At 64.2% G+C, this 21157-nt stretch overlaps 1 protein-coding gene and 1 long non-coding RNA gene across 9 annotated transcripts; one reads left to right on the forward strand and one right to left on the reverse strand.

Annotated features, from left to right (window-relative positions):
- Positions 1 to 812: 812 nt before the first annotated feature.
- ATP13A2 (ATPase cation transporting 13A2) lies at positions 813 to 21146 on the reverse strand. 8 transcript variants are annotated; one of them, XR_015136225.1, is made up of 29 exons: positions 20961 to 21146; positions 15291 to 15385; positions 14787 to 14969; positions 14418 to 14476; positions 14148 to 14262; positions 13603 to 13679; positions 11711 to 11788; positions 11480 to 11549; positions 10567 to 10701; positions 10419 to 10485; positions 10145 to 10273; positions 9467 to 9622; positions 8786 to 8896; positions 8661 to 8707; positions 8388 to 8576; positions 6625 to 6831; positions 6062 to 6157; positions 5826 to 5982; positions 5628 to 5748; positions 5398 to 5522; positions 4170 to 4330; positions 3934 to 4050; positions 3745 to 3838; positions 3145 to 3297; positions 2968 to 3064; positions 2013 to 2236; positions 1780 to 1931; positions 1427 to 1596; positions 813 to 1344 (listed from the first exon to the last, which is right to left on the reverse strand). XR_015136225.1 is itself a non-coding variant. In XM_086324650.1 (29 exons), the coding sequence occupies exons 1-29, from the start codon at positions 20968 to 20970 to the stop codon at positions 1184 to 1186; spliced, it is 3504 nt and encodes a 1167-aa protein (XP_086180776.1). In that variant the 5' UTR covers positions 20971 to 21146; the 3' UTR covers positions 813 to 1183. The 8 variants fall into 8 exon arrangements, 7 of the variants coding, with proteins under 7 accessions (XP_086180776.1, XP_086180784.1, XP_086180755.1 ...); XM_086324650.1 differs by having other exon boundaries at positions 1791 to 1931; positions 3759 to 3838; positions 10567 to 10674; XM_086324658.1 differs by having other exon boundaries at positions 3759 to 3838; positions 10567 to 10674.
- On the forward strand, positions 12677 to 13431 carry LOC147377227 (uncharacterized). Its single transcript, XR_015136353.1, has 2 exons — positions 12677 to 12786; positions 13189 to 13431. It is a non-coding gene; the product is annotated as an uncharacterized LOC147377227 (long non-coding RNA).
- Positions 21147 to 21157: the final 11 nt, after the last annotated feature.

The following is a 21157-nucleotide window of genomic DNA, read 5'->3' on the forward strand; positions in this document are numbered from 1 at the left end:
GCGGGTGGGGGGGGCAGTGCACAATGGCTTCCAGTAATAAGGCTGGGGAGGGGCTTTTCTTTCCTGTCGCCCCCGCCCAGCACAGATGACCGGCCACATCTCTAGGGCGGGGCTTGGCCAGGGCGCCCCCCCTCGCCTGCCGCTGGGATGACGTCAGGAGCACCCACCCTCTCCTGGGGGACGGTGCACGTGGTTCTAGCTGAGCCTGAGTCCATCTGAGGGAGGGACCGGACCACAAACACAGCCCAGGATGCTGCGGCTGGGAAAGCAGGGAGCTGCCCCAGTTAACGCCTCGTAGGTGCTGGCACTCGTCTGAGACACCCTGTTCTCTCTTGCCTCCACAGGAGAGTAGGAAGGTTAACAGCGTGAACTCTGGGGTCAAAGCGACCTGGTCCCGGCTCTACCTGCTGCACGGCCTTTAAGCCTCAGGTTCCGTGTCTGTAAAAGGGGGACCGGGAGTTCCCTGGTGGTCCAGCGATTAAGACTTGGTATTTTCACTGCTGTGGGCGCGGGGTTTGATCCCTGTTTGGGAAGCTAAAATCCTGCAAACTGCGTGGCATGACCAAAACTAAAACCCGAAGGAAGGGGGGGAACGGTGCTCCCCAGCCGTAAGGGTTAAATGACGATACATAGAAACGCTGAACAGAGCACTGGGCACGCACGTGACCTAGAAATATTACTGTCAGACTGTCAGAGGACCCGGAAGCTCAGAAGGGGCACGGTCCACCGTGATCTGAAAAATTCAGGGGATGCCAGGAGCACACACACGCGGGGGGACCCAGGTCTGTGGTGTCAGGCAGGAGACAGGCACGGCCGGGACAACTGGAGGACTTTATTTGCTACATTGACAGCAGCTCTGCCTGGGGCGGTGGCTGTCATCTACATGGAATGTCCGGAGTGGGGGATGTGGATGGCTAGCGTCTCCCTGGGGGGAGGCGGGAAGGTGAGGCCTCGGGGGGAATGGCGGAGGGGGTCTGGGGTCCAGCGGAGGCTCAGAGGCAGCAGGTCCAGTGTGCAGGGCGCGGGCCGGCGGGCGGCGCTACCTGATGGGGCCAGCAGGGGGCGCTGCCTCACAGGGCCGGCACCTCACGGCCCGGCTGGCGGCGCTACCTCACGTGGCGGCCAGGGGGCGCTATCTCACGGGCCCGGCAGGGGGTGCTGCCTCACGGCCCGGCTGGCGGCGCTACTTCACGGGCCCGGCAGGGGGCGCTACCTCACGGGCCCGGGGGGCGGCGGCCACGGCTGCTCCGCCAGCTCCCGTTCCAGCTGCTTGAAGCGCTTCTTGGAGGCCCGTTTGGGCCGGAGCTGCCGCAGGCAACCCGGGAGGTACTGGTCCAGCAGGCTCTGCAGGGACAGGGCGATGCGGGAGCAGCTGAGGCCGAGGCCCCCCAGAGCCCCCCCAGCCCCAGCCCGGGCCGGGCCCCACCTCCAGCATGAAGGCCGCCACGACGTTGAAGGCAACCAAGCCCAGCAGCAGCAGCTTGAACGGGGTGCTGGTGATGCTCTTCAGCGTCAGTGGCCCCTGCAGGGGCCCGGGGGCCAGGACGAGGCCCACCAGAACGGAGCCCAAGAGCACCAGGGCCACCAGGAAGGGCACTGGTGGGGGGGGAGCGCGTCAGGTAAAGGGGCCCTGAGGGCACCAGCCCCCCAGCCGGCCGTCCCGTGCGCCCCGCCCAGCGCATCCCCCCAGCGCGTCCCGCCCAGCGCATCCCCCCAGCGCGTCCCGCCCAGCGCATCCCCCCAGCGCGCCCCGCCCAGCGCATCCCCCCAGCGCATCACCATTGCTGTACAGAGGCCGGCGGAAGGGCGCTCCCTTGGACACAGCGGCCGCCAGGATGAGGTACTGGAAGCTGGACAGGGAGAAGACCACCGTGTTCTCGTAGTTGGGCAGGTTGTCCGGTGCGGGCACGGTCCTGTTCAGAGGCACGAACCTGGGGGCACAGGGCCCAGGGTCAGGGAACCAGGGGAGGGGACGGGACATGGGGGGATGCGGACCGGCTCCCGCTACTCACCAGGGCTGGGCCACCATCATGAAGTAGCCCCCCAGCTGCACGCCGGCCACCAGGGCCACCTGCAGCAGCAGGCTGCCGAGCACCGGCCCGCTCAGCAGGGACCCGGGCGGCCGCGCCCGCCCCAGCACCCGTGCCGGCCCCGTGCGGCTCATGAGCACGGCCACCGTGGCGGTGATGACCAGGTCCACAGCCAGGAACTGCAGGTCGCCCAGGTTGGTGTTGACCTGCCGGCGGAGAGGGGGCAGGACAGCTTCCAGTCTGCCAGGAGGACCCGCCCTGCCCTGAAAAGCCCTGCTGCGGGAGGTGTCCTGGTGCCCCGCCTCTCCGCAGCCCCTCGCGGCTCTGGGAACTGCTGGTCTGATGGAGTGGACACTGCCCTGCCTCTCTGCAGCCCCTCACGGGTCTGGGGAAGGCATGCCCGCTGACCTGGGTGGCCTCATTCTGATGGGAGCGCCCAGCCTGAAGGCAGTCCTAGAGGACTCACAGCTCCTGCCCTCCGCCCTCCCCAGGCTGCGGGTGGACACAGGGCAGAAGCCAGCGCAAGGCCTCCGCCGCCCGCGGCGTCACCTGCTTCCAGGGGGTGTTCAGCGTGTGCTCCCAGCAGAGAGGGGGTGATGCCCGCTGGCAGGATGCAGGGGGCACAACTGAGGTCTGGGTCAGGGCACGTGGGGAAAGGTTGCTCCGTGGGAGAGAGGCCACCGCCTCCTTCACCCCAGCCTGAGCTCTGTCTCGGTCTCCCAGGGGATGGGGGGAAAACACGAGCCCAGGACAGCTACTCTGGTTTCTGAGGACCTACTGTGCACCAGGGGCTCAGCGCTTTCACCATCTCAGACAATCCTCACTGCTGAGACCCACAGTGCCCACGCCACGCGGCTGGAGCAGGATCTGCAGCCATGCCGACTACCAGAACCTGCTGACTCCTCGCCCCTCGGCTGAGGGCCCAGGAGACGCTCACCGTGTAGAGGATCAGCACAGAGATGAACTGGGTCAGGCTGTACAGGGCCATGTACTTGAAGACGCTGAACGACGTGTCCAGGGAACAACGGCCTTCCCTGGGGAGCGAGCATGGGTGTGCGGGGTCCAGGCCCCGCCCAGCCCCTCCCAGCCCCCGCCGGCGCTCGGCCTGCCTTACCTGATGACCATGGGCACACACTCGATGCTGGCCACGCTGGAGGTGAAGGGGGAGACCACTGAGGCCTCGGCCTGGGAGAGTGAGATGCCCACATCCGCCGCCTTCAGGGCCCCGCAGTCATTGGCGCCGTCCCCACACATGCCCACACAGTACCTGGTGGGGACGGGAGGGTGGGCGGCCCGACTCACCCGCCGGCTCTGGGCCCACAGGGGCCTCTGTGGCTGGGACACCACCCCCCACCCCGGGAGTTTGCAGGCAGAGAGGGGGCTGGCTGCACCCCCTGCTCGCAGGGTGCCTGGGAAATGCTCGGGAAACGGCGCGCTGTGTGCTCAGTGAACAGGTGCGGTTACGGCCGCGGGGCCTGAATCCACGCACACGGAGGGTGGACAGCACTTGGCCACTTTACATACGGGTCTTGAGCACCTGTGGCTTTCGGTATCTGCAGGGACTCTCAGAATCAGTCCCCTGCAGATACCAAGGGCTGGGGTGCCTGTTAGCAGGACAGACCCAGGGGTGCCCGCGGAGTTCTCCGAGCTGAGGGCTCCCTAACGCCCAGGGTGGGAGCAGGGACACGTGGGCCAGCCGCCCCCTTCGGCCTACCCGCAGGCACTCACTGGAGCTTCTGCAGCTCACACACCAGCTCTGTCTTCTGCTCAGGCGCCATGCGGGCAAAGATGGTGCCCTGGACCAACACCTGGGGGCACGGGGAGGAGGGAGGGGCTGAGGCGGCCCCGAGGAGGCAGCGGAGCACGGCGGGGGTGGGCTGACCGGGGGACCCCGGGGGCCTACCTTGGGCAGCAGCTTGGGGAAGTGCTTCACAAGGACACTGAAGCTGGACCCGCTGAGGGCCAGGTGGCTGGACCGGGGGTCTGGCTCCATGGTGCAGCTGGCAGCCAGGTCAGGACCCTGGGGGCCCGGGAAGGTCAGCTCAGCGCCCCCTGCTCCTCTTGAGAGCTAGGGCTGGGGCAGGTGACATGGGGGTGGCGGCGTGGGGGGCTGTGGCTGGAACTCGGGGTCAGCCTCACCTGGGCCCCGTTCGTGGCTGCGAAGGACTCCACTGGCTGGAGCTGAAGGGAGGCACGCTGGCCCTGCTCTGGGGGCACGGCGTGGACGATAACCAGGCGTTCCCGGGGGCCCACCATGCCACAGCCCTGGGCCACGGTGACCGCCGTCTGCAGGTTGTCCCCTGGGGGTGCGGGGCAGGGTCAGGGTCCGGCCGCCGTTGGGGGGCCATCCTAACCCTAACGTGTATAGCTGGGAAAACTGAGGCTGGACGGACTCCGTCCACTACGATCGGCTGAGCGAGCTCAGGCAGGGCACCAAGGTCTCTGAACCTGGGTCTCCTCATCTATAAGACTGTGTCAAAGGTCCTAGGAGAGGGCTTCCCCGTGGTCCAGTGGATAAGAACCTGCCTCCAACGCAGGGTCACGGGTTTGATCCTTTGTCTGGGAAGGTCGCACACGCCATGGGGCAACTAAGCCCACAAGCCATGGCCACAGAAGCCCGCGCTCTGGGGCCTGCCAGCTGCGACCACTGAGCCCAGCGCTGCCACCACTGAAGCTTGGGCACCCAGAGCGTGTGCTCTTCAGAGAAGCCACGGGAGCCCGCGCACTGCAGAGAGAGCAGCCCTGCTCGCTGCAGCCAGCGACAGGCTGAACCCGAGACCCGGAAACAACGCGCAGCCAGGAAGGGAGCCAGCTCACGTGTAGAAGTGGGCTGAGGAGAGGCGGGGCCCGGGGTCAGTCCCACATGCACCGTGTGATGCTGGGGCTCTGCTGGGAAGAGAGTGTGTGTGTGTCTCTGTGTGTACATGTGTGTGTGTACATGTGTGTCTGTGTATCTGTTTCTGTCTCTGTGTGTATGTCTGTACACGTGTGTGTGTGTATGTTTGTGGGTGTGTATACGTGTGTGTGTGTGTAGGGCTGGGAGGACCAGGGGAGGACACAAACCCACTGCGTCCTTCCGTGTCACCCTGGCTGGAGTCTTTCTTCCTTCCTCCGTGAAACAGGCCTTCGGGGCTGACCTGCCCCTCCGCCCTCAGGGGTGCTCACCCAGCCGGTGGGCCGCAGGCTGTCACTCCTGCCCAGCCTCACCTCCCTCCTCTGTCAGCTGGGGTGACAACTACTGCTTAGAGTTGACGATACTTGAAATGTCTGAAGAGGACCAGACCGGGAGCAGGAGCCCAGCAGAGACGCCCCAGAGCGGATGCCGGGCACCCTGCCCTCTCGGGGCCACCCCGCCGGCAGTACCTACCTGTCACCATGACGGTGCGGATGTGGGTCTTGCGCAGAGCCTGGATGACGCCCGGCGTCTGAGGCTTCAGTAGGTTCCTCATGACCAGCAGCCCCAGGAGACTCAGCTCCTGCTCCACAGCGTCCCTGGGGGGCAGGCCCGGGTCAGAGGCCGTGGGCCACGCGCCTCCCCAGCCCCCGCAGGGCACCGGGCCTGGCTCTGCGAGCGCGAGGCGGGCGCTCGGTCCCCACCTGGGCAGTTGCTGAGCGGCTTCCAGGCTGGCCGTGACGGGCAGCGGCTTGCCGGCAAGGGCCACCACGCGGTAACCCGCGGCCGTGTAGCTCTGCAGCCTCAGGGCGAAGTCCACGGGCACTGCCGGGGGAGGGGTGGGTCAGGGGGCGGGGCCGGGGGGGGCGCCCTCCGACCGGAACCCTGGGGGCCCCCTTCACCTGTCGCGGGGTCGCAGAGGCTGGCCACCAGCTCGGGAGAGCCCTTGACGCAGGCCTCGGGCTGGGCGGCGCCTGGCCAGGCCACCACCACGCTCATGCGCTGCAGCGCCGACAGGAAGGGGAAGCGGCCGAGGATGCTGACGGGCGCCGGGGGCTCCTGCAGGACCGGAGGGTAGCTGAGGGCTGACCGGTGGGCTCCCGACACCCCATGCCCCGCGGGCGCCCCCGCGACTCACCATGCCCTGCAGGTGGGGCTCCTGGAGCGGGGGTTTCATCACTGCCAAAACCTGGGTCCCAAATGTCGAGTCTGTAACTGGCCCCTCCTCCAGGACCTGGGAGGCAGGCAGAGGATGTGGGGATCAAGGGGCGGGGCAGCCAACCCTTGGCCCCGGGAAAGAGACAGTAGGAGAGACTCGAGTTAGAAGCATGGAGGACTTCCTTGATGGGAGGCTGGACGGAACAGACGTCACAAACGTGGGCTCTGGAGTGGGGAGGACCCGAGTTCAAACCCCGGCTTTGCCACTGACAAGCTGGCTGGTGACCTTGGACACGTTACTCCAAATCTCCCCGCTTCCTCCCGGCGAGGCAGCTTTTAGGCCCCCACTACAAGATGAGGCCCCTGCAGCAGAGCGCTGGCATGGGGCTGGCACAGGCCGTGGCCACTGCTGTTCTTGGTGGTGGGTAAGAGAGAGACGCCCTGGGAGTCCCAAAAATGGAGATCAGGGGGCTCAGCCGAGGTGGGCTCACCCTCTGGCCTGGGTGCCCAAAGGCAGGGGGACAACCTGCTTGGGCTCCTCACCCAGCCAGTCGACTCCACCATCTTGAGGTCCATGGGGTCGCCCACTGGGGTGTCCTGCAGCCGGCTGAGGGTGTGGCAGGTGGCCAGTGCCCGGAGCAGGGGCCCCATGGGCAGGCGGCGGGGCTCCGAGACCAGCGGCAGGAACTCCTGCCCCTTCAGGGGCACCACCCCCATCACGTCTAAGCCGTCCTCAGTGAGGGTACCCGTCTGCAAGGGGGCAAGAGGGCGGGTCAGTGGCAAGTCCTAGGTGAGCTTGGTCCTGTGGCGGTGGGCGCCCGTGTCCCCGGTGAGGGGGGCCCCTGGGAGCCCCAGGAGGCAGGGCTGGAGCCAGAAGAGGTCTCTGTGCTTCCAGACCTTTGATCAAGCAGGCCCCTCAGCCAGGATGCCCCACCAAGCCCTGGGGCTTCTCTGTCTGGCATCATTCCCTCCAGGGATACTACCCCGCCACTTGTCCACTGTGGCACCAAGAGGGCCTGGCTGTGCCGGGCTCCCAGGGAGATGAAGGAATGAATGAATGGATGAATGGGGTGAAAGGATTCCCGCATTTTCCGCACCGTGTTTCAGCGGCTCAGTTCCACACTGGCCCTTTCACGGGCCTGGGAGCTCTGCGATCTGACCACGCTCCACTCTTTCAGTTTAAATAACACCCGGGGCTTCCCTGGGGGGTGCAGCGATAAGAACCCGCCTGCCAGCGCGAGGATCCCAGGCTCGGGAAGGTCCTACATGATGTGGGCCGCTAAGCTCGTGTGGCATAAGTACTGAAGCCAGTGTGCCCAGGAGCGTGCGGTGCGGCAGGAAACGGCCCACGATGAAGCCTGGGCACCGCAGTGAGAGAGCAGCCCACTCGCTGCAACAAGAGAGAGCACGCAGCCACAAGGACTCATCGCAGCCAAAAAAACAACTGCGCAGATAATGTCCAGCCTGCTCACCAGGGCCCGCCAGCCTTTGATCAGTCAGGGCTCTGCGGGTCTCGTCTCTTCACTGTTTCCCACAGTCTGTTCCTCCAAGGAGCCAGGAGCCACACGGCTTATCCCCTCCGCTGGGCCAGCCCCACTCTCATTGCGGTGGGGGCCACCCCTCAAAGATCATGTGGGATTCAAGGAGCCTTGACTGCCCTCTCTCTCTAAGGGCGTCCCCCCGCTGCCTCCTCCCACGTACCCCATCTCTTCCCTCCTAGAGCCCATCGCCAGCTGCAGCTCTCCATGGTCCTTGGTTCGCTCATCCTGGTGGTGGGCACATCTCTGAGGGGCTGACTGCCGGATCCCCTGTGGTACCCAGGGGCTTCCCAGGTGGCGCTAGTGGTAAAGAACCCACCTGCCAATGCAGGAGCCAGAAGAGTCACAGGTTCAATCCCTGGGTCGGGAAGATCCCTTGGAGGAGGGCATGGTAACCCACTCCAGTATTCTTGCCTGGAAAATCCCACGGACAGAGGAGCCTGGCAGGCTACGGTCCGTGGGGTCGCACAGAGTCGGACACGACTGAAGCGACCTAGCATGCACACTGGTACCCAGCAGGCCCTCAGTGGTCTTCAAACAAATTAGGTGATATCGCACATTTTGCATTTCAGACCGTGAGCACGACACAGGTGGAGGGCACCTCTGAGTGTCTCCATCCCAGGACACAAGGCGGTTGCCGGTGCTCAGAGAAGGGCCCACGGGCTGGCAGTGGGGACAGCAGGCGCTCGGTCAGCACTGCAGGGTGAGGGGTGTGTGGGTGTGTGTGGGGGGGCCTGGCTGTGATGTCGGCGTCCCCGCAGCCCCTACCTTGTCGAAACACACCAGCCGGAGCTTGCCTGCCAGGTTGATGCGCGCTGGGTGGACACAGAAGATGCCCTGGCTCTCCAGCCGGCTCTGGGCGTAGAGCGCGCACATGGTCATGGCGGCCGGCAGGGCGGGCGGCACGGCCACCGTCACCACGTCCAGCGCCCGGATCACGATCTCGCCCAGGGGCACCTGGCGGGAGGCGCTGTCAGGGCCAAGGGCCAGCCGGCGTGGGCCCTGGGCCCCCCCAGAACCGCCCCCAGCCCCCAGGCTTACCTGGTTGTGGAGGAGGATAATGATGCTATAGACGGTGCCGAGCAGAGCTGGGGAGACAGGAGAGGCTCAGCGGGGCTGGGCCGGGGCTCAGTGCCCCCAAAGGGCAGGGTGCAGGGGCCACTCACCCACGACAGAGAGGGCGGCCACGAACTTCATGCTGTGCTTGTAGAACTTGAAGCTGAGCGGCCGGGGGTGCAGGATGGAGCTCACCAGGCCCCCCTTGGCCGTGCAGAACCCTGGGAAGGGAAGCAGGGGTCAGGAGGGGTCACGCGGCCTGCCCCCACACCACCCACAGCTCCGGGGTCAGCGATCGCCCAGCTGGGGACCCACAGCTCCTGCCCGACAGGTTTACTCAACACAGAATCAGTAAGTAACACCAGCTACAAGCTGGGTGGTTTACTTCAAATCTAGATTGCAGCTTTGGCTGAAAAGAAGTCCAATCTGGTGACATTGGTCCCCTTCCCACGCGCAGGGGCCTCCTGGGGAGCACAGGGCTGCCCTCCCTCAGGGGGCTCCTTCCTTCTCGCCAAGGTCCCGCCCGCTGCGCCCAGCCCGCCCGCCCGCCTCTGTGTCCTCCTCCGGCTGCTGACCCTGGCATCCCGCTGCGCCCAGCCGGCCCGCCCGCCTCTGTGTCCCCCTCCGGCTGCTGACCCTGGCATCCCGCTGCGCCCAGCCGGCCCGCCCGCCTCTGTGTCCCCCTCCGGCTGCTGACCCTGGCATCCCGCTGCAGCCAGCCGGCCCGCCCGCCTCTGTGTCCTCCTCCAGCTGCTGACCCTGGCATCCCTGTTTGGCCCTCCACCTCACACCTGTCTGTGTCACCACCGCCAGGACGTGGGGCCCCACAAAGGCCCGGGCCTGCAAGACGAGGGTCCCGCAGAAAAGTGTGTGCCGCCGGTGGGTCTCCGGGAGGTAGGGCACCGGGCCCTCGGGCAGGGCCGTCTTCAGCACTGGGATGCTCTCCCCTGGGGGGTACGTGGTGTGAGGCCCAGGCAGCCCCCCCACCGACCAGACCGAGCCCTAAGCAGAGAACTGGTACGGAAGTCCTGGGCCTCATTCAGCTCGTCTAACTACGTGTGAAGGAGTCACTGCCCCCATTTTACAGAGAGATACACTGAGGCCCAGAGCGCGCAGAAGACCCAGGCACAGTGAGGCGGTCTCAGTCCAGGAACCGTCTCTCCAGGGAGCCGGGAAAAGTTGGGGGGCCAGGGTCGGGGTAAGGCACTGCTGTCTGTCCACTGGGATTACTTGTAACCAGCTGTGTTACTTTTATAACTCAAACCACCAAAGAGATTGACTCCAGCCCCAAGCCGGCTGCTGGAGAAGAGCAACACGGCCTCCCCTGGGGTCTGTGGGGCGGGAAGGGGTGAGGTCAGGACGGTTACCTGAGAGCAAAGGGGAAAGAAAGCTCCAGCTAGGACCGTTCTGAAAGGCAGAGGAGCTTGGCAGCGGGTTGGGGGGGCGCAGCGCCAGGGGCAGGGGCTAACCTGTCAGGGAGCTCTCGTTGACCACGCACTCGCCGGCCACCAGGGCCGCGTCACAGGGCATCAGGCCGCCCTCCTGGGGCAGCACCAGGCAGTCTCCGGGCACCAGCTCGCTGGAGTCCACCCACTCCTCTGCGGGCAAGCTGGGGGTCAGCAGGGGCCAGGGCGGGGCCGGGGGCCACTGGCTCCTCCCCTCCGCCGGCTCCTCCCCACCTCAGCCTCTCCCTTCCCCCAGCCTCCTCCCCTCTCCAGGCCGCCCTCCTCCCGCACTTCTTACCTCCCTCGGGCCTGCAGACGCACACCCGTACAGACAGCTGGACCATGTCCCTCAGGGTCTGGCTTTGCTGTGGGCAGGCGGACAGCAGGGCACGGGTGGGTGGAGGTCCCGGGACGCCCACCCCGTCCCCGCCGCCCCGCCCACCCACCTTTCTGGTCCTGTAGACAGACAGGCAGATGGAGACTGCAGAGACGAGCAGGATGCACAGGGCGTACCAGTAGTAGTGGTCGGCCAGCCACAGCGCGATGCTGAAGGCCTGGAACCCATAGTAGGGGTTCAGTGCCTGGGGGGGCGGGGAGGCAGCGTCAGGGCCCAGGGCCCAGGGCCCCCGGGGGGGACCAGCCCCGGAGCGGAGGGCCGACGGCTCCAAGGACGGAAGCCAGGCCCGTCTCCTGGTCGGTCCCACCCCGAGTCCCTTGGCCCCGCTCTCTGCTCTAAGGGGAAAACAGGTCTGCAGGCCAGGCTCCCCCAACGCACAGCGTCCGCCTGTCACATGAGGGTGAGGGCAGCCCCACAGGCTGCCGCCGCCAGCTCCACCGTGCCACGGGGTCTCTGCCTGACGCCCCACGCCCCGTGCGGCTGATGGCCCGCACCAGGCCGCGCTCCGGGCCTCCCCTCTGTCTCTGCGGCTTCCGCCCCAGCTCAAGGGCTGTGTCAGCTCATACTCTCGGTGTGTCCGGCACTGGCTTCCCTTTGTCCCCGTGTGACCCTGGCCGTGTCTTCCCCCCTCTGAAGCTCCGGCTCCTCGCATGTGAAACGCGTCCCTGCCGCGAGGCTGCTGGAGCAGGAAGGTGGGCAATGCACACAAGGACCCAGGCGCTGGAGCCCAGCTCTCGGTGAAGCGGGAGCCCCGGCCGTGTGGGGTATCTTGGCCTCAGCCCAGCCCGGACCAGAACTTCCGATCCCTCTCCCTGAGCTGACCAGGGCGGGATCTGAGTCATCTCCACTGCGGAGAAGAGGGCGACAGGCAGGGCCTGCTTCTGCTAAGGGGCCCGGAGAGGGCAGGTTCCCAGGCCAGGTCACACAGGGCCAGAGCTGGGGCGAGGCCGGGACAGCCCTACCTCGTCCACCAGCAGTTGGGGATAGGACTTGACCGGGACGCTGATCACGTTGGGGCCGTAGACGGCCTTCCTGTAAGAGGGTGACAGAGCCGTCAGGTGCGGGGTGGGCAGTGGCAGCTGGACCCTCCAGCAGGGATGGAGCACCCCACTTCACAGCCGGGGAGACCGAGGCCAGGGAAGGCAGGAGACTGGCAGCAGGCTACAGAGGCCCGGCCCTCAGGCAGCCCCTACCTCACAGTGTGGTCCTGCAGGCCGAGGCCAGCGCTGGCACGGCGGAGGTCGTCACAGGTGCGGCTGCGGTCCAGCAAGCTGTGGGAGCGGAGTGGGGCTGGAGCGGGCGGCGGGGGCTGAGTTCTGTCCCCCCTCCCGGCCCACCTCTGCCACCCCAGCCCCCGGGAGAAAGCGCATCCCCCACTAACTCTGGGCCTGAAAGAAGTGAACGTGTCAGTCGCTCAGTCGTGTCCGACTCTGCCACCTCATGGACGGCAGTCTGCCAGGCTCCTCTGTCCAAGAATACTGGAGTGGGTTGCCATGCCCTCCTCCAGAGGATCTTCCCGATCCAGGGATCGAACCCAGGTGTCTTGCATTGCAGTCAGATTCTTTACTGTCTGAGCCACTACGGAAGCCCTAACTTTCCCCTTTTGTTCCTCTGATCGGGCCTCAAACCCTGTCACCCAAGAAAAACAATGAGAGGTGACGAGAATACTTAGCAGGGACAACAGCTGCTATTGTTCAGTGACGTTTAGTGCCGCGCTTATTTACTGACATCAATGCCAGAATGAGTGGAAAACAACACGCTGCAAAACGTTTTAAGCATCGTTACCAGTCCTGCGTTAACAGGTTGTGTGCCTGCCGCTCTGATTTTGAAATACATATGTATATAGATAAAGTTGGCATAAGTTTTGTTAAAGCAACTACATTAAAAAAAGATGCCGCCTTAGATAGGTCACTTAGCCTCTCTGGCCTCAGATGTTCAGATGCAGGATGGAGCCGGAGACAGCACCACCTCCCAGGGCTGCGGGTGGGGTCAATGGGGTAAGCTCTGCACAGCGTTTGGATGGCTCCTGGCACAGACTGAGCCACGAACACTGCAGTGACTCCTATTCTCCTCTCGCAGCGGAGGCTCCTGGGGCATCCACACGCCCGCTGGGCGCTCACCTCTGGGCGGCGCTGCCTTTTACCAACCACCTGTCGTGGCTTTAGGGCTCCTCCTGGCTGTGTGAGCACGCCCTGCCCAGGACCCAGGAAGGCCGGAATCGTGCCCGAGTTAGCGGACTCCGCGACCAGTAACAGCCAAGAGAGTACCGGTATGGCCCCCTGGTTTGCTCCTTGGGTGAGGGCACCCCCGGGATTGTGTGTGTCACTGGCTCAAAGGGGCCCCCAAGGCCTGCACCCCGGGCGCCCACGATGAGCCCCTCCGCTGCCTTCTCCCTGCCTCGACCCCGGTGTCTCCTGGCGTCACCTTCCAGCTTCCCTGCACCTGAATCCTGTCTTGGGGTCTGCTTCTCCGGGCTCAAACTAAGACATAAAGTTTAGTTAGAGGTCATGTTTCTCAAGCCCTTAATAGGTGGCAGAGCAGCTACAAAGACCCCGCTCTGTGCCAGGAGGTCCGCGTCCAGGGCGGGCAGTCTGCTCACAGCGGCGCTGCCACCACCGCCGGGTGCTGGGCCAAGTCTTGCACCCAAGCGCGTGCTTTACATTCCAAACAGCGCTAGGATGGGGCTTCCTTGGTGACCCAGCGGTTGAGAGCCCTCCTGTCGACGCAGAGGGCACAGGTTCGAGCCCTGGTCAGGGAAGACCCCACGTGCCCCGGGGCAACCAGGCCCCTGCTCCCCAGTAAGAGAAGGCTCCGCCCTAAGGAGCCCGTGCGCGCCAACTAGAAACAGCGCCCCCAGCGGCGAAGATGCAGCACAGCCCTAAATAAACAACCTCAGAAAAACTCTGGAACTCGAGGCCAGGATCCCCTTCACGACTTATTTACAAACAGAAACCATGAGGCCCTAACAAGCTCCGTGACCTTCCCGGGGTCACAGGGGGCCGAGGCCCGGAGCTGAGAGCGGAGTCCACCCTGGGCTGCCCCCCGCCACACCCTCTGCCCGGCCCAGCGCCGCCGCGGTGCCCACCTGACTTGGCGGAAGGCCTGCTGGGTCTCCATCCAGACGTAGCGCTGGCCCCGGAAGACATAGTAGCGCAGCCTCCGCTGGAGGGGGCACAGAGAGGGGTGTGCGCGTGGGGGGCAGCCCCAGGAGGGTGTGCGCGTGGGGGCGACGGACGGGGGCCCGGGCTGAGGCGTGTGCCTGGGGGGCAGGCGGCAGGCAGGGGCCCCGGGAGAGGGGTGGGAATGAAAGAGGTGACCCACCAGGGGCTCCCTGGGGCTCCAATGGCCGAGACCCCTCGCCCTCAACGCAGGAGGTGGGATTCCATCCCTGGTCAGGCAACTACGAAGAGAGCCTGCGTGCTGCAACTAAGGGCGAGCGCAGCCTTAATTTTAAAAAATGAATAAAAAATAAACTAATTAATTCAAGATAAAAAAGGTGATCAGCCAGTATCCTGGCCTCCTAGGAGAACCAGAGGTGCCCGGAGCACAGTGGAGGCCAGCTCTAATCGCAGAGGGTGTGAAACGGCCCCGGGACGGGCAGGGCGTGTTCGGACCCAGCCGTCCACGTACCCGCTCTTCGGGCCTGTGGAGCTGCGCGGTGTCCTTCCAGGCATCCTCCGGCTCTGCCCCCACAGCCGCCCGGCTCCGGCCGTCCTCTGCCCGCATCTGTGGGGGTGGCTGCAGGCTGCGGAGAGGCTGGGGTTACTGTGGACCCCGGGCCGGCCCAGCACCCGCCTGTCCCCAGTCACCGCGCTCCCTGGGACAGGAGGCCCGGGTCGGCGTCTTCATGGGAGGAGAGCGGGAGCAGGGCTCCTGGGAAGGGGGACACGGCTGCCTCACCCGTCCGCGCCAATGGCCTCCGTCTGCACTTGGACCGTACAGAGCTGCCACGAGCTATCCTGGAACACGGAGGCGTGGACTCGGTCTGGAAGCGATCCTTCCCCTCCCCGGCCCCACCCCATGGCCAGGTGGTCCCCGCTGGAGGAGGCAGGGATCAAGGATGCAGGGGACCTCCCGGGAACCACCCGCCACGCCCCGTCTGCCCACTGCTCAGATGGGAAGGCTGAGGTCTGGGGAGGAGACGTGCCCGTCAGGCCCCACAGAATGTCAGCAGCCAGGCTGGGCCGGGAACCCAGGCCTCCTGCACCCCTGAGCCCGATGCACTGCCACCCCTCCCACTCCAGGCTCTCCCCGCCCCCACCCGCTCACCTCTCTGTCTCTTGTTTCGATGACGAGTGTTTCCGCGTGGGCCAGGGTGCAGGGCCGGAGCCGCAGCCGCACCCCCCACAGGGGCTTCCACCGGAACAGCAGCAAAGGGAGCCCCGCCAGCATCCAGACCACGGCGTGATAGCCGATGGCTCTCCATGGACTGCCACAGTAACCGCTGAGCCTCTACACCACGGGACAAGGCCAGGGCAGCTGGGTGGGCTGGTCCACCCCCACTCAGAGCTCACCCGCCCCTCCCTGTCCACATGCACGCGTGTTCAGTCACATCCGACTCTCTGAAACCCCCAGGTCACGACTGCAGCCCACCAGGCTCCTCTGTCCGTGGGACTTCCCAGGCAAGAACACTGGGACGGGCTGCCAGTTCCTTTCTGGGGGATCTTCCCGACCCAGAGATCGAACCCATGCCTCCCGAGTCTCCCGCGTCGGCAGGCGGGTTCTTAACCACTGCGCCCGGGACCCTCCCCACCCCGCCCCTCCCCCACATACCACGGATGAAACTGAGGAGCTGAGGGGATCTGTAGATGTCTCGATCGTCAGGGTCCCATAGCCGGCGGGCGTGCTGCCCACGAGCGGGCTGCTGTCTGTGGGCAGAAGGGGAAGCGTCCGTGGTCAGGGCTTGGCCTCCTTCCTTAAACACGACTGAAGCTAATGCACCCGGCAAGTTGGGTCCTCCTGGGTCCTCCTGGCCCTGTTCCCACGTCCTGCTGGCTCTCGCTCACAGCGCCTTGTTTCCTTGAGCGCCTGGTGATTTCTGACTGGCTGTGGCCCAGAGTCGGGGCCCGGGGCCCGCCCGGCTTCGCCAGCACCCACACACCCAGCTGCTGCCTTCCTGGGAGCTCTGTGCCCCACTTTACACCTGGTCTCCAGCCCAAGGGCAGGGACAGGGCTCTTCATCCTTGATTAACCTTCCTGCCCAGCACAGGCCTGGCCGTGAGGAGACGCTGAGAATCCAGACCAATAAAATGTAAGGGCAGCCTCACTGTGGAGGTGAAGTGAGGGGGGAGGAAGGAAGAACCCCATCACTGGGGGTGGGCTGGAGGCGGGAATGAGCTGAGCAAGCCCCCAGGGCTGGAGGAGAGACGCTACCACGTGCCAGGGCCCAGAGGAACAGCGGGCAGCTTCCTTCTGTGAGGAAGGGGCCCATTTTAAAGATGGGTAAACTGAGGCTCATGGAAGCACGGTGGGCATTTCTACTGCAGAACTCATTCTTTTTCTCCTGCTTCCCCTCCTGTAGAGCTACATTCCTAGCAGAGCAGGCAGACAGGGGGCGATCTGGGGCCCTGGAGCGGGTAGGACTCACGGCTCCCAGCCTCTCCCAGGGTTTCTCCAACTGCGGTCCCCAGACATCTCGGAGAAGCTGTTAAGACATGACAATGCCCGAGCCCCTCCCAGACCTGCGGGCACGAAGGCTGTGGTGCTGGGCAGCTGCAAGTTTCCCAGGAAGAGCTCGCTGCAGGGGGTGGGAAGCCGGGTAGGTGGGGAGCAACCTGCTGAGTTTCTGGGCTCCCTTCCCCGCCTCCCCAGACAGAGCCCTGCAGAGGCCTGAGCCAAAGGTCCCACCCAACAAACCCAAGGTGTCCCAGGCAGCTGATCCTGTAGCAACCCCCAGTCCCTCAGGGGCTCTGGCCCCAAACACTCGGGTTCCTGCAGCTGCTCCAACCCCCGAGGCAGCCAGGAGGGTCAGCGTTTCCCAAGGACCCACAACGTGTGGGCTCTGCTCCCGGTCCTTCTTATGTGGGTAACACAGTGACCCTGCCACGTGAGCACAGTAACTACCACCTTTTTACAGAAAAAAGTCAGGCTCAGAGAGGTTAGGTAGGATTTTAAAGCCCATCAGATCAGACCAGTCTGCTTGTCTGTGTGTCCCAGCCCCCACGCCTCCACCTACGGACGGTGATCATAATTACTATGGTAACGATCAGAGCCAGAGCCGCCAACGTCCATTAAGCACCTCCTGGTGACAAGAGTGGCTCACACCTGCCACAGGAATGGGCTCCTTTCATTCCCCAGCAACAAGAGGAGGAGCTCTTATCTTTCCTGTCCTTACGAATGGGGGAACTGAGGCTGAGTCACGAAGGCCCCCAAGCGAACGGTGCAGCCCTGAAGTCACGGCCCAGATCCTGTGTTCTGGGGGCCAGTGGGCACCATCGGAGAGCAGGGCACACGCCTGGACCGCCTGAAGCCTCTCTCAGCAACACGACCCAAAACCCACACGCAGCCAGGCTCCACCACGGCCAAGCCACCCGGCCACTGGGCGGCTCAGAAAGCTATGGAGGAGCCACCAGCTCCAGGAAGGGCCTAGTCTCTGGGGAATACAGAGAGAGAGAGAGAGAGAGAGAGAGAGACAGAGAGAGAGAGAGACAGAGAGAGAGAGAGAGAGAGAGAGAGCGCGCGCGCGCACGTGTGAGAGCGAGAGCCACACACACACACGCACACACAGACACACACAGATATACACAGACACACAGAGACACACAGACACACACAAAGACACGCAGAAACACAAAGCCTGCAGCTCTCAATCATCTCACACACACACACACACACACACACACGAAGCCTGCAGCTCTCAATCATCTCACACACACACACACACACACACGCACGAAGCCTGCAGCTCTCAATCATCTCACACACACACACACACACGCACGAAGCCTGCAGCTCTCAATCATCTCACACACACACACACACACACACGCACGAAGCCTGCAGCTCTCAATCATCTCACACACACACACACACACACACGCACGAAGCCTGCAGCTCTCAATCATCTCACACACACACACACACACACACGAAGCCTGCAGCTCTCAATCATCTCACACACACACACACACACACACGAAGCCTGCAGCTCTCAATCATCTCACACACACACACACACGCACGAAGCCTGCAGCTCTCAATCATCTCACACACACACACACACACACACACACGCACGAAGCCTGCAGCTCTCAATCATCTCACACACACACACACACACACACACGCACGAAGCCTGCAGCTCTCAATCATCTCACACACACACACACACACACACGCACGAAGCCTGCAGCTCTCAATCATCTCACACACACACACACACGCACGCACGAAGCCTGCAGCTCTCAATCACCTGGGCCTGGTCAGCCTCCCCCGGCTCACAGAGACCCCTGGGGGTGGTCCCTTTTGCTTTCTGGCCCCGGCCCAGCCCGGCTTCTGAGGGAGGCTTGTCGGGGCGTCATTCCCTGCCCGTCCTGATGGCAGCGCGACGACAAAGGCCTGAGCCCCCTGCTCTCTGCATGTGTGCGGCCCTCCTCTCTGCTGTGGGTCTGTGTGCGTCTGTGCCTGCAGGTGGGGAGCAGGCAGCTCGCCTTGGGGCAGGACACCAGGCGCTCAGGACCCATCCGGCCTGGGCCCCTGACAGGCCCAGCCCTTTTCCTGTTCTCGCTTCGTAGACCACAGTCCCCGCTGGCCTTCCTACCAGAGCCCCCGCCAGCCCTAGAGACCTGCCTCCTAAGGGGGCAGAGTGGGTGGTCTCTCCCCTTTAGGGCTGACCGCGGGTATAAGGGGAAAAGCACCTTACGGGGGAATTCCCTGGCTGTCCAGGGGTTAGAACTCTGTGCTTCCTCTGCAGAGGGCACTGGTTCGATCCCTGGTCGGGGAACTAAGATCCCCTGCAAGCTGCAAGGTCAAAAAAACAAAACCCCAAACCACCACCACAAAGGGGGCTGACACAGGCCAGGCACATTCAAGGGTTTGACACGCTTGGATTCGCTCATTCCTCACCAGTGTCAAGCGGGGACTGCTTTTATCCCCATTTTACAGATTAAGAAACTGAGGCCCGGAGAGGTGGAGTAAGTCGCCCAAAGGCACACAGCCAGCGTGTGGTGGGATGTGATCCAGGGGGTGTGATCGTAGGGTCCCTGCTCTTAACCGCAGCTCCATGCCTGCCATCGCTGCTGTTCCCATCGGTAACCGTGGTCCTGGTTCTTTCACAAGGGCCTCAGCCTCTCCGGCTTGCCCCTCCCCAGGATCGTAACCCTGAGGCAGCTGGCCCAGGGAATGTTTGAAGTTCCTGAAGCGTGGCCTGCAAGTTCCTGAAGCGTGGCCTGTGCAGGAGGGCGTCACTGGCTCCTCTGCCAAGGAGGTGTGGCTTCCGCCCTGACCCATTTCTTGGGCTCCCTTCCACGCTCCCATCGCCCCATCTGAAAACCCACAGCTGTGCGCTCAGCAGCCATTCCCTGGCCTCCACGCCCCCAGGCCAGCGGCCGTGCTGGGGACCAGGCTGCAGCGTGGTACCCACCAACTTGTCTCACAACTGGAAAGGGCATTATTCCAAGTCCTCTCTGCCCACTTCCCACCTCCGCTGAGAGCAGCATGTCAGGCCTGCCCAGGCGTCACCCACTCCTGCTCACAGCGCCTGGAACCTACTGAACGAACGAATGAGTGAGGGAAGGCTGCCTCACTGACATAACAGGGCAGGGAAGCAACGGGGCAAGGGTCACTGAGTCCCTCTTGTGCCCTGGGCCAGCTGGCAGGTGCTGAGGGACCAGCCTCTTCTTGACGGGCCCCACTAGAGCCCACCTGGAACTGCCCTCACCATCTCGCTTCCCCCAGGGTCTAACCAGTGTTCCCTCTGGAAATTTCTTTGTGTCTGTCACACGCCCATCACTTCTCCCAGTCAACCTGGGGAAGGAGGAAGGCAGCTTGAAGGAGGAAGTGACATCTATGGAACACTCTAGATTCCCAGCAAGGTCAAGCTCAGGGCCTGCTTTTGCAGAACACCTGTCAAAATACTCAGAAGGCTTTGTTTATATCTACGCGCATCTAAGGCTCCCCAGGGATGGCACAGGAAGGTCAGGGCAGTGTCTGATCTCTTTCAGGACTGGTAGCTGCTTGAGATGAGAAGACTTTCACAAATGACGGCATTGCTCTTCTCGATAACAGCAGCCGATCTTCACAGGTAACCCTCTGATGGAGGGACTATTATCCCATTTTACAGTTGGGGAAGCTGAGGAACACAGCCTCAAGGTCCCTTGCCCAGGCTCATAGAGCTTGAAAGGGGAGAAGCTGGAAATGAGTGGGTCTGAATGAACACATTCCTCCCGTTCACCCTCACAGCCACCTCTCAGAAAGTAAGGATTAGGATCCCCATTTCAATGAGGCTCAGAGAGGTTGATTAACATGTCCAAAGTCACACAGCTCTGAGTGGTCAAGACTAGACTTGAACCTAGTCTGATTCCACAGCCCCGGGGCAATGCCAAGAGCACTGCAGAGGAGTATCGCAGAGCCGAGGGACTGGAGTCAAAGCCGTTTGGGAACCTCTTGTTTCCTGCGGAAGCGCCGGTTTCCTGCTGATGACCCGGCGGAGGCCCAGGGCAGCCTCCTCCCTTGCTGCGCTTCTCCTGCAGCCCAGGAGCTCCTCTCCGGGGCCAGGCTGAGTCAGGGACAACCTGCCAGGAGCTCCCTGATCTATGGATCTGGAGTCCAAGAGCCACAGTCCCTCAGCCGGTCTGCTTTCTAGAGTCGGGGCTGGGGAAGTGAGGTGGGAGACAGAAGGGAGGGGCCTGAAGGGTCTGAAGCTGCAGAGAGGATGCTCGGCTGTTGGTGGCCCTTGGCTGAGAAATGAGCCCTCTCTAAACACCGGAGGTCTACTGGTCCCCTTCGCAGCAGACGGGATTTAAATTAGGTGGCCTCCAGACACACGGCTTGAGACAGGTGACAGGGACGGTGTGGTCCCTGGACCAGGGCACTGAGGCTTCCTCTGGAGGCCTGGAGTGACATTTGTACCCCAGGGCACTCCAGTCCTGAGATTGAGGAACCCTTGGCTCCTCCAGCTCCATTCATTCATTCAGCCCAAAGGAACACCCGCTCGGAGGCCCGGATGCGGCGACCTCCACGCCTCTCCCATCTGACGCCGGTCTCCGCACCGGGAGGCCCGCGCCCTGGTTAACCCTCTGCACGGCGGCGCCGGGCGCTAAGCCGCCGGGTCTTTAGGAAGGAGCCACCCCGGGCTCCCGGCCTCTCTGGGATCTGGAGTCGGGAGGGTGCCCGGCGCGGAGTTGTCGAGGGCGGGGGGGTGTCCGGGGGCCGCTCCCGCGGTGGGGGTCTCTCAAAGGCAAGTGGACCGCGCCCGGGTCCCGTCTGCCCCGGCGGCGCGCTCACCTGCGCTCATAGCGGCTCCTCGCGCTCATCGCCGGCACGGGCGTCGCGAGGCCCCGCGGTAGGGGCCGAGGCGGAAGGCCGGGGGCGCGGGGCGCGGCAGAGCCAGGCCGCCCGCAGCACCTGCAGGACCGGCAGGAGGGAGCGGCCGCCACGGTGCCGCAGTCGGGTCTGCGCCCCCCGAGCCCCGCCCCGCGCCC

The sequence above is a fragment of the Bos grunniens genome, chromosome 2 (assembly GCF_055505025.1).
Source record: "Bos grunniens cultivar Pamir isolate PY7600 chromosome 2, Bosgru_T2T1.0, whole genome shotgun sequence".
NCBI lineage: Eukaryota > Metazoa > Chordata > Mammalia > Artiodactyla > Bovidae > Bos > Bos grunniens.

Coding starts and splice junctions, on each gene's coding strand:
- ATP13A2 (XM_086324629.1), bottom strand. Junction 13,680..14,147: donor TCCACAGGCCCGAAGAGCGG/GTACGTGGACGG, acceptor TGCCCCCTCCAG/CGGAGGCTGCGCTACTATGT. Junction 10,486..10,566: donor CTGTCTACAGGACCAGAAAG/GTGGGTGGGCGG, acceptor GCCTGCCCACAG/CAAAGCCAGACCCTGAGGGA.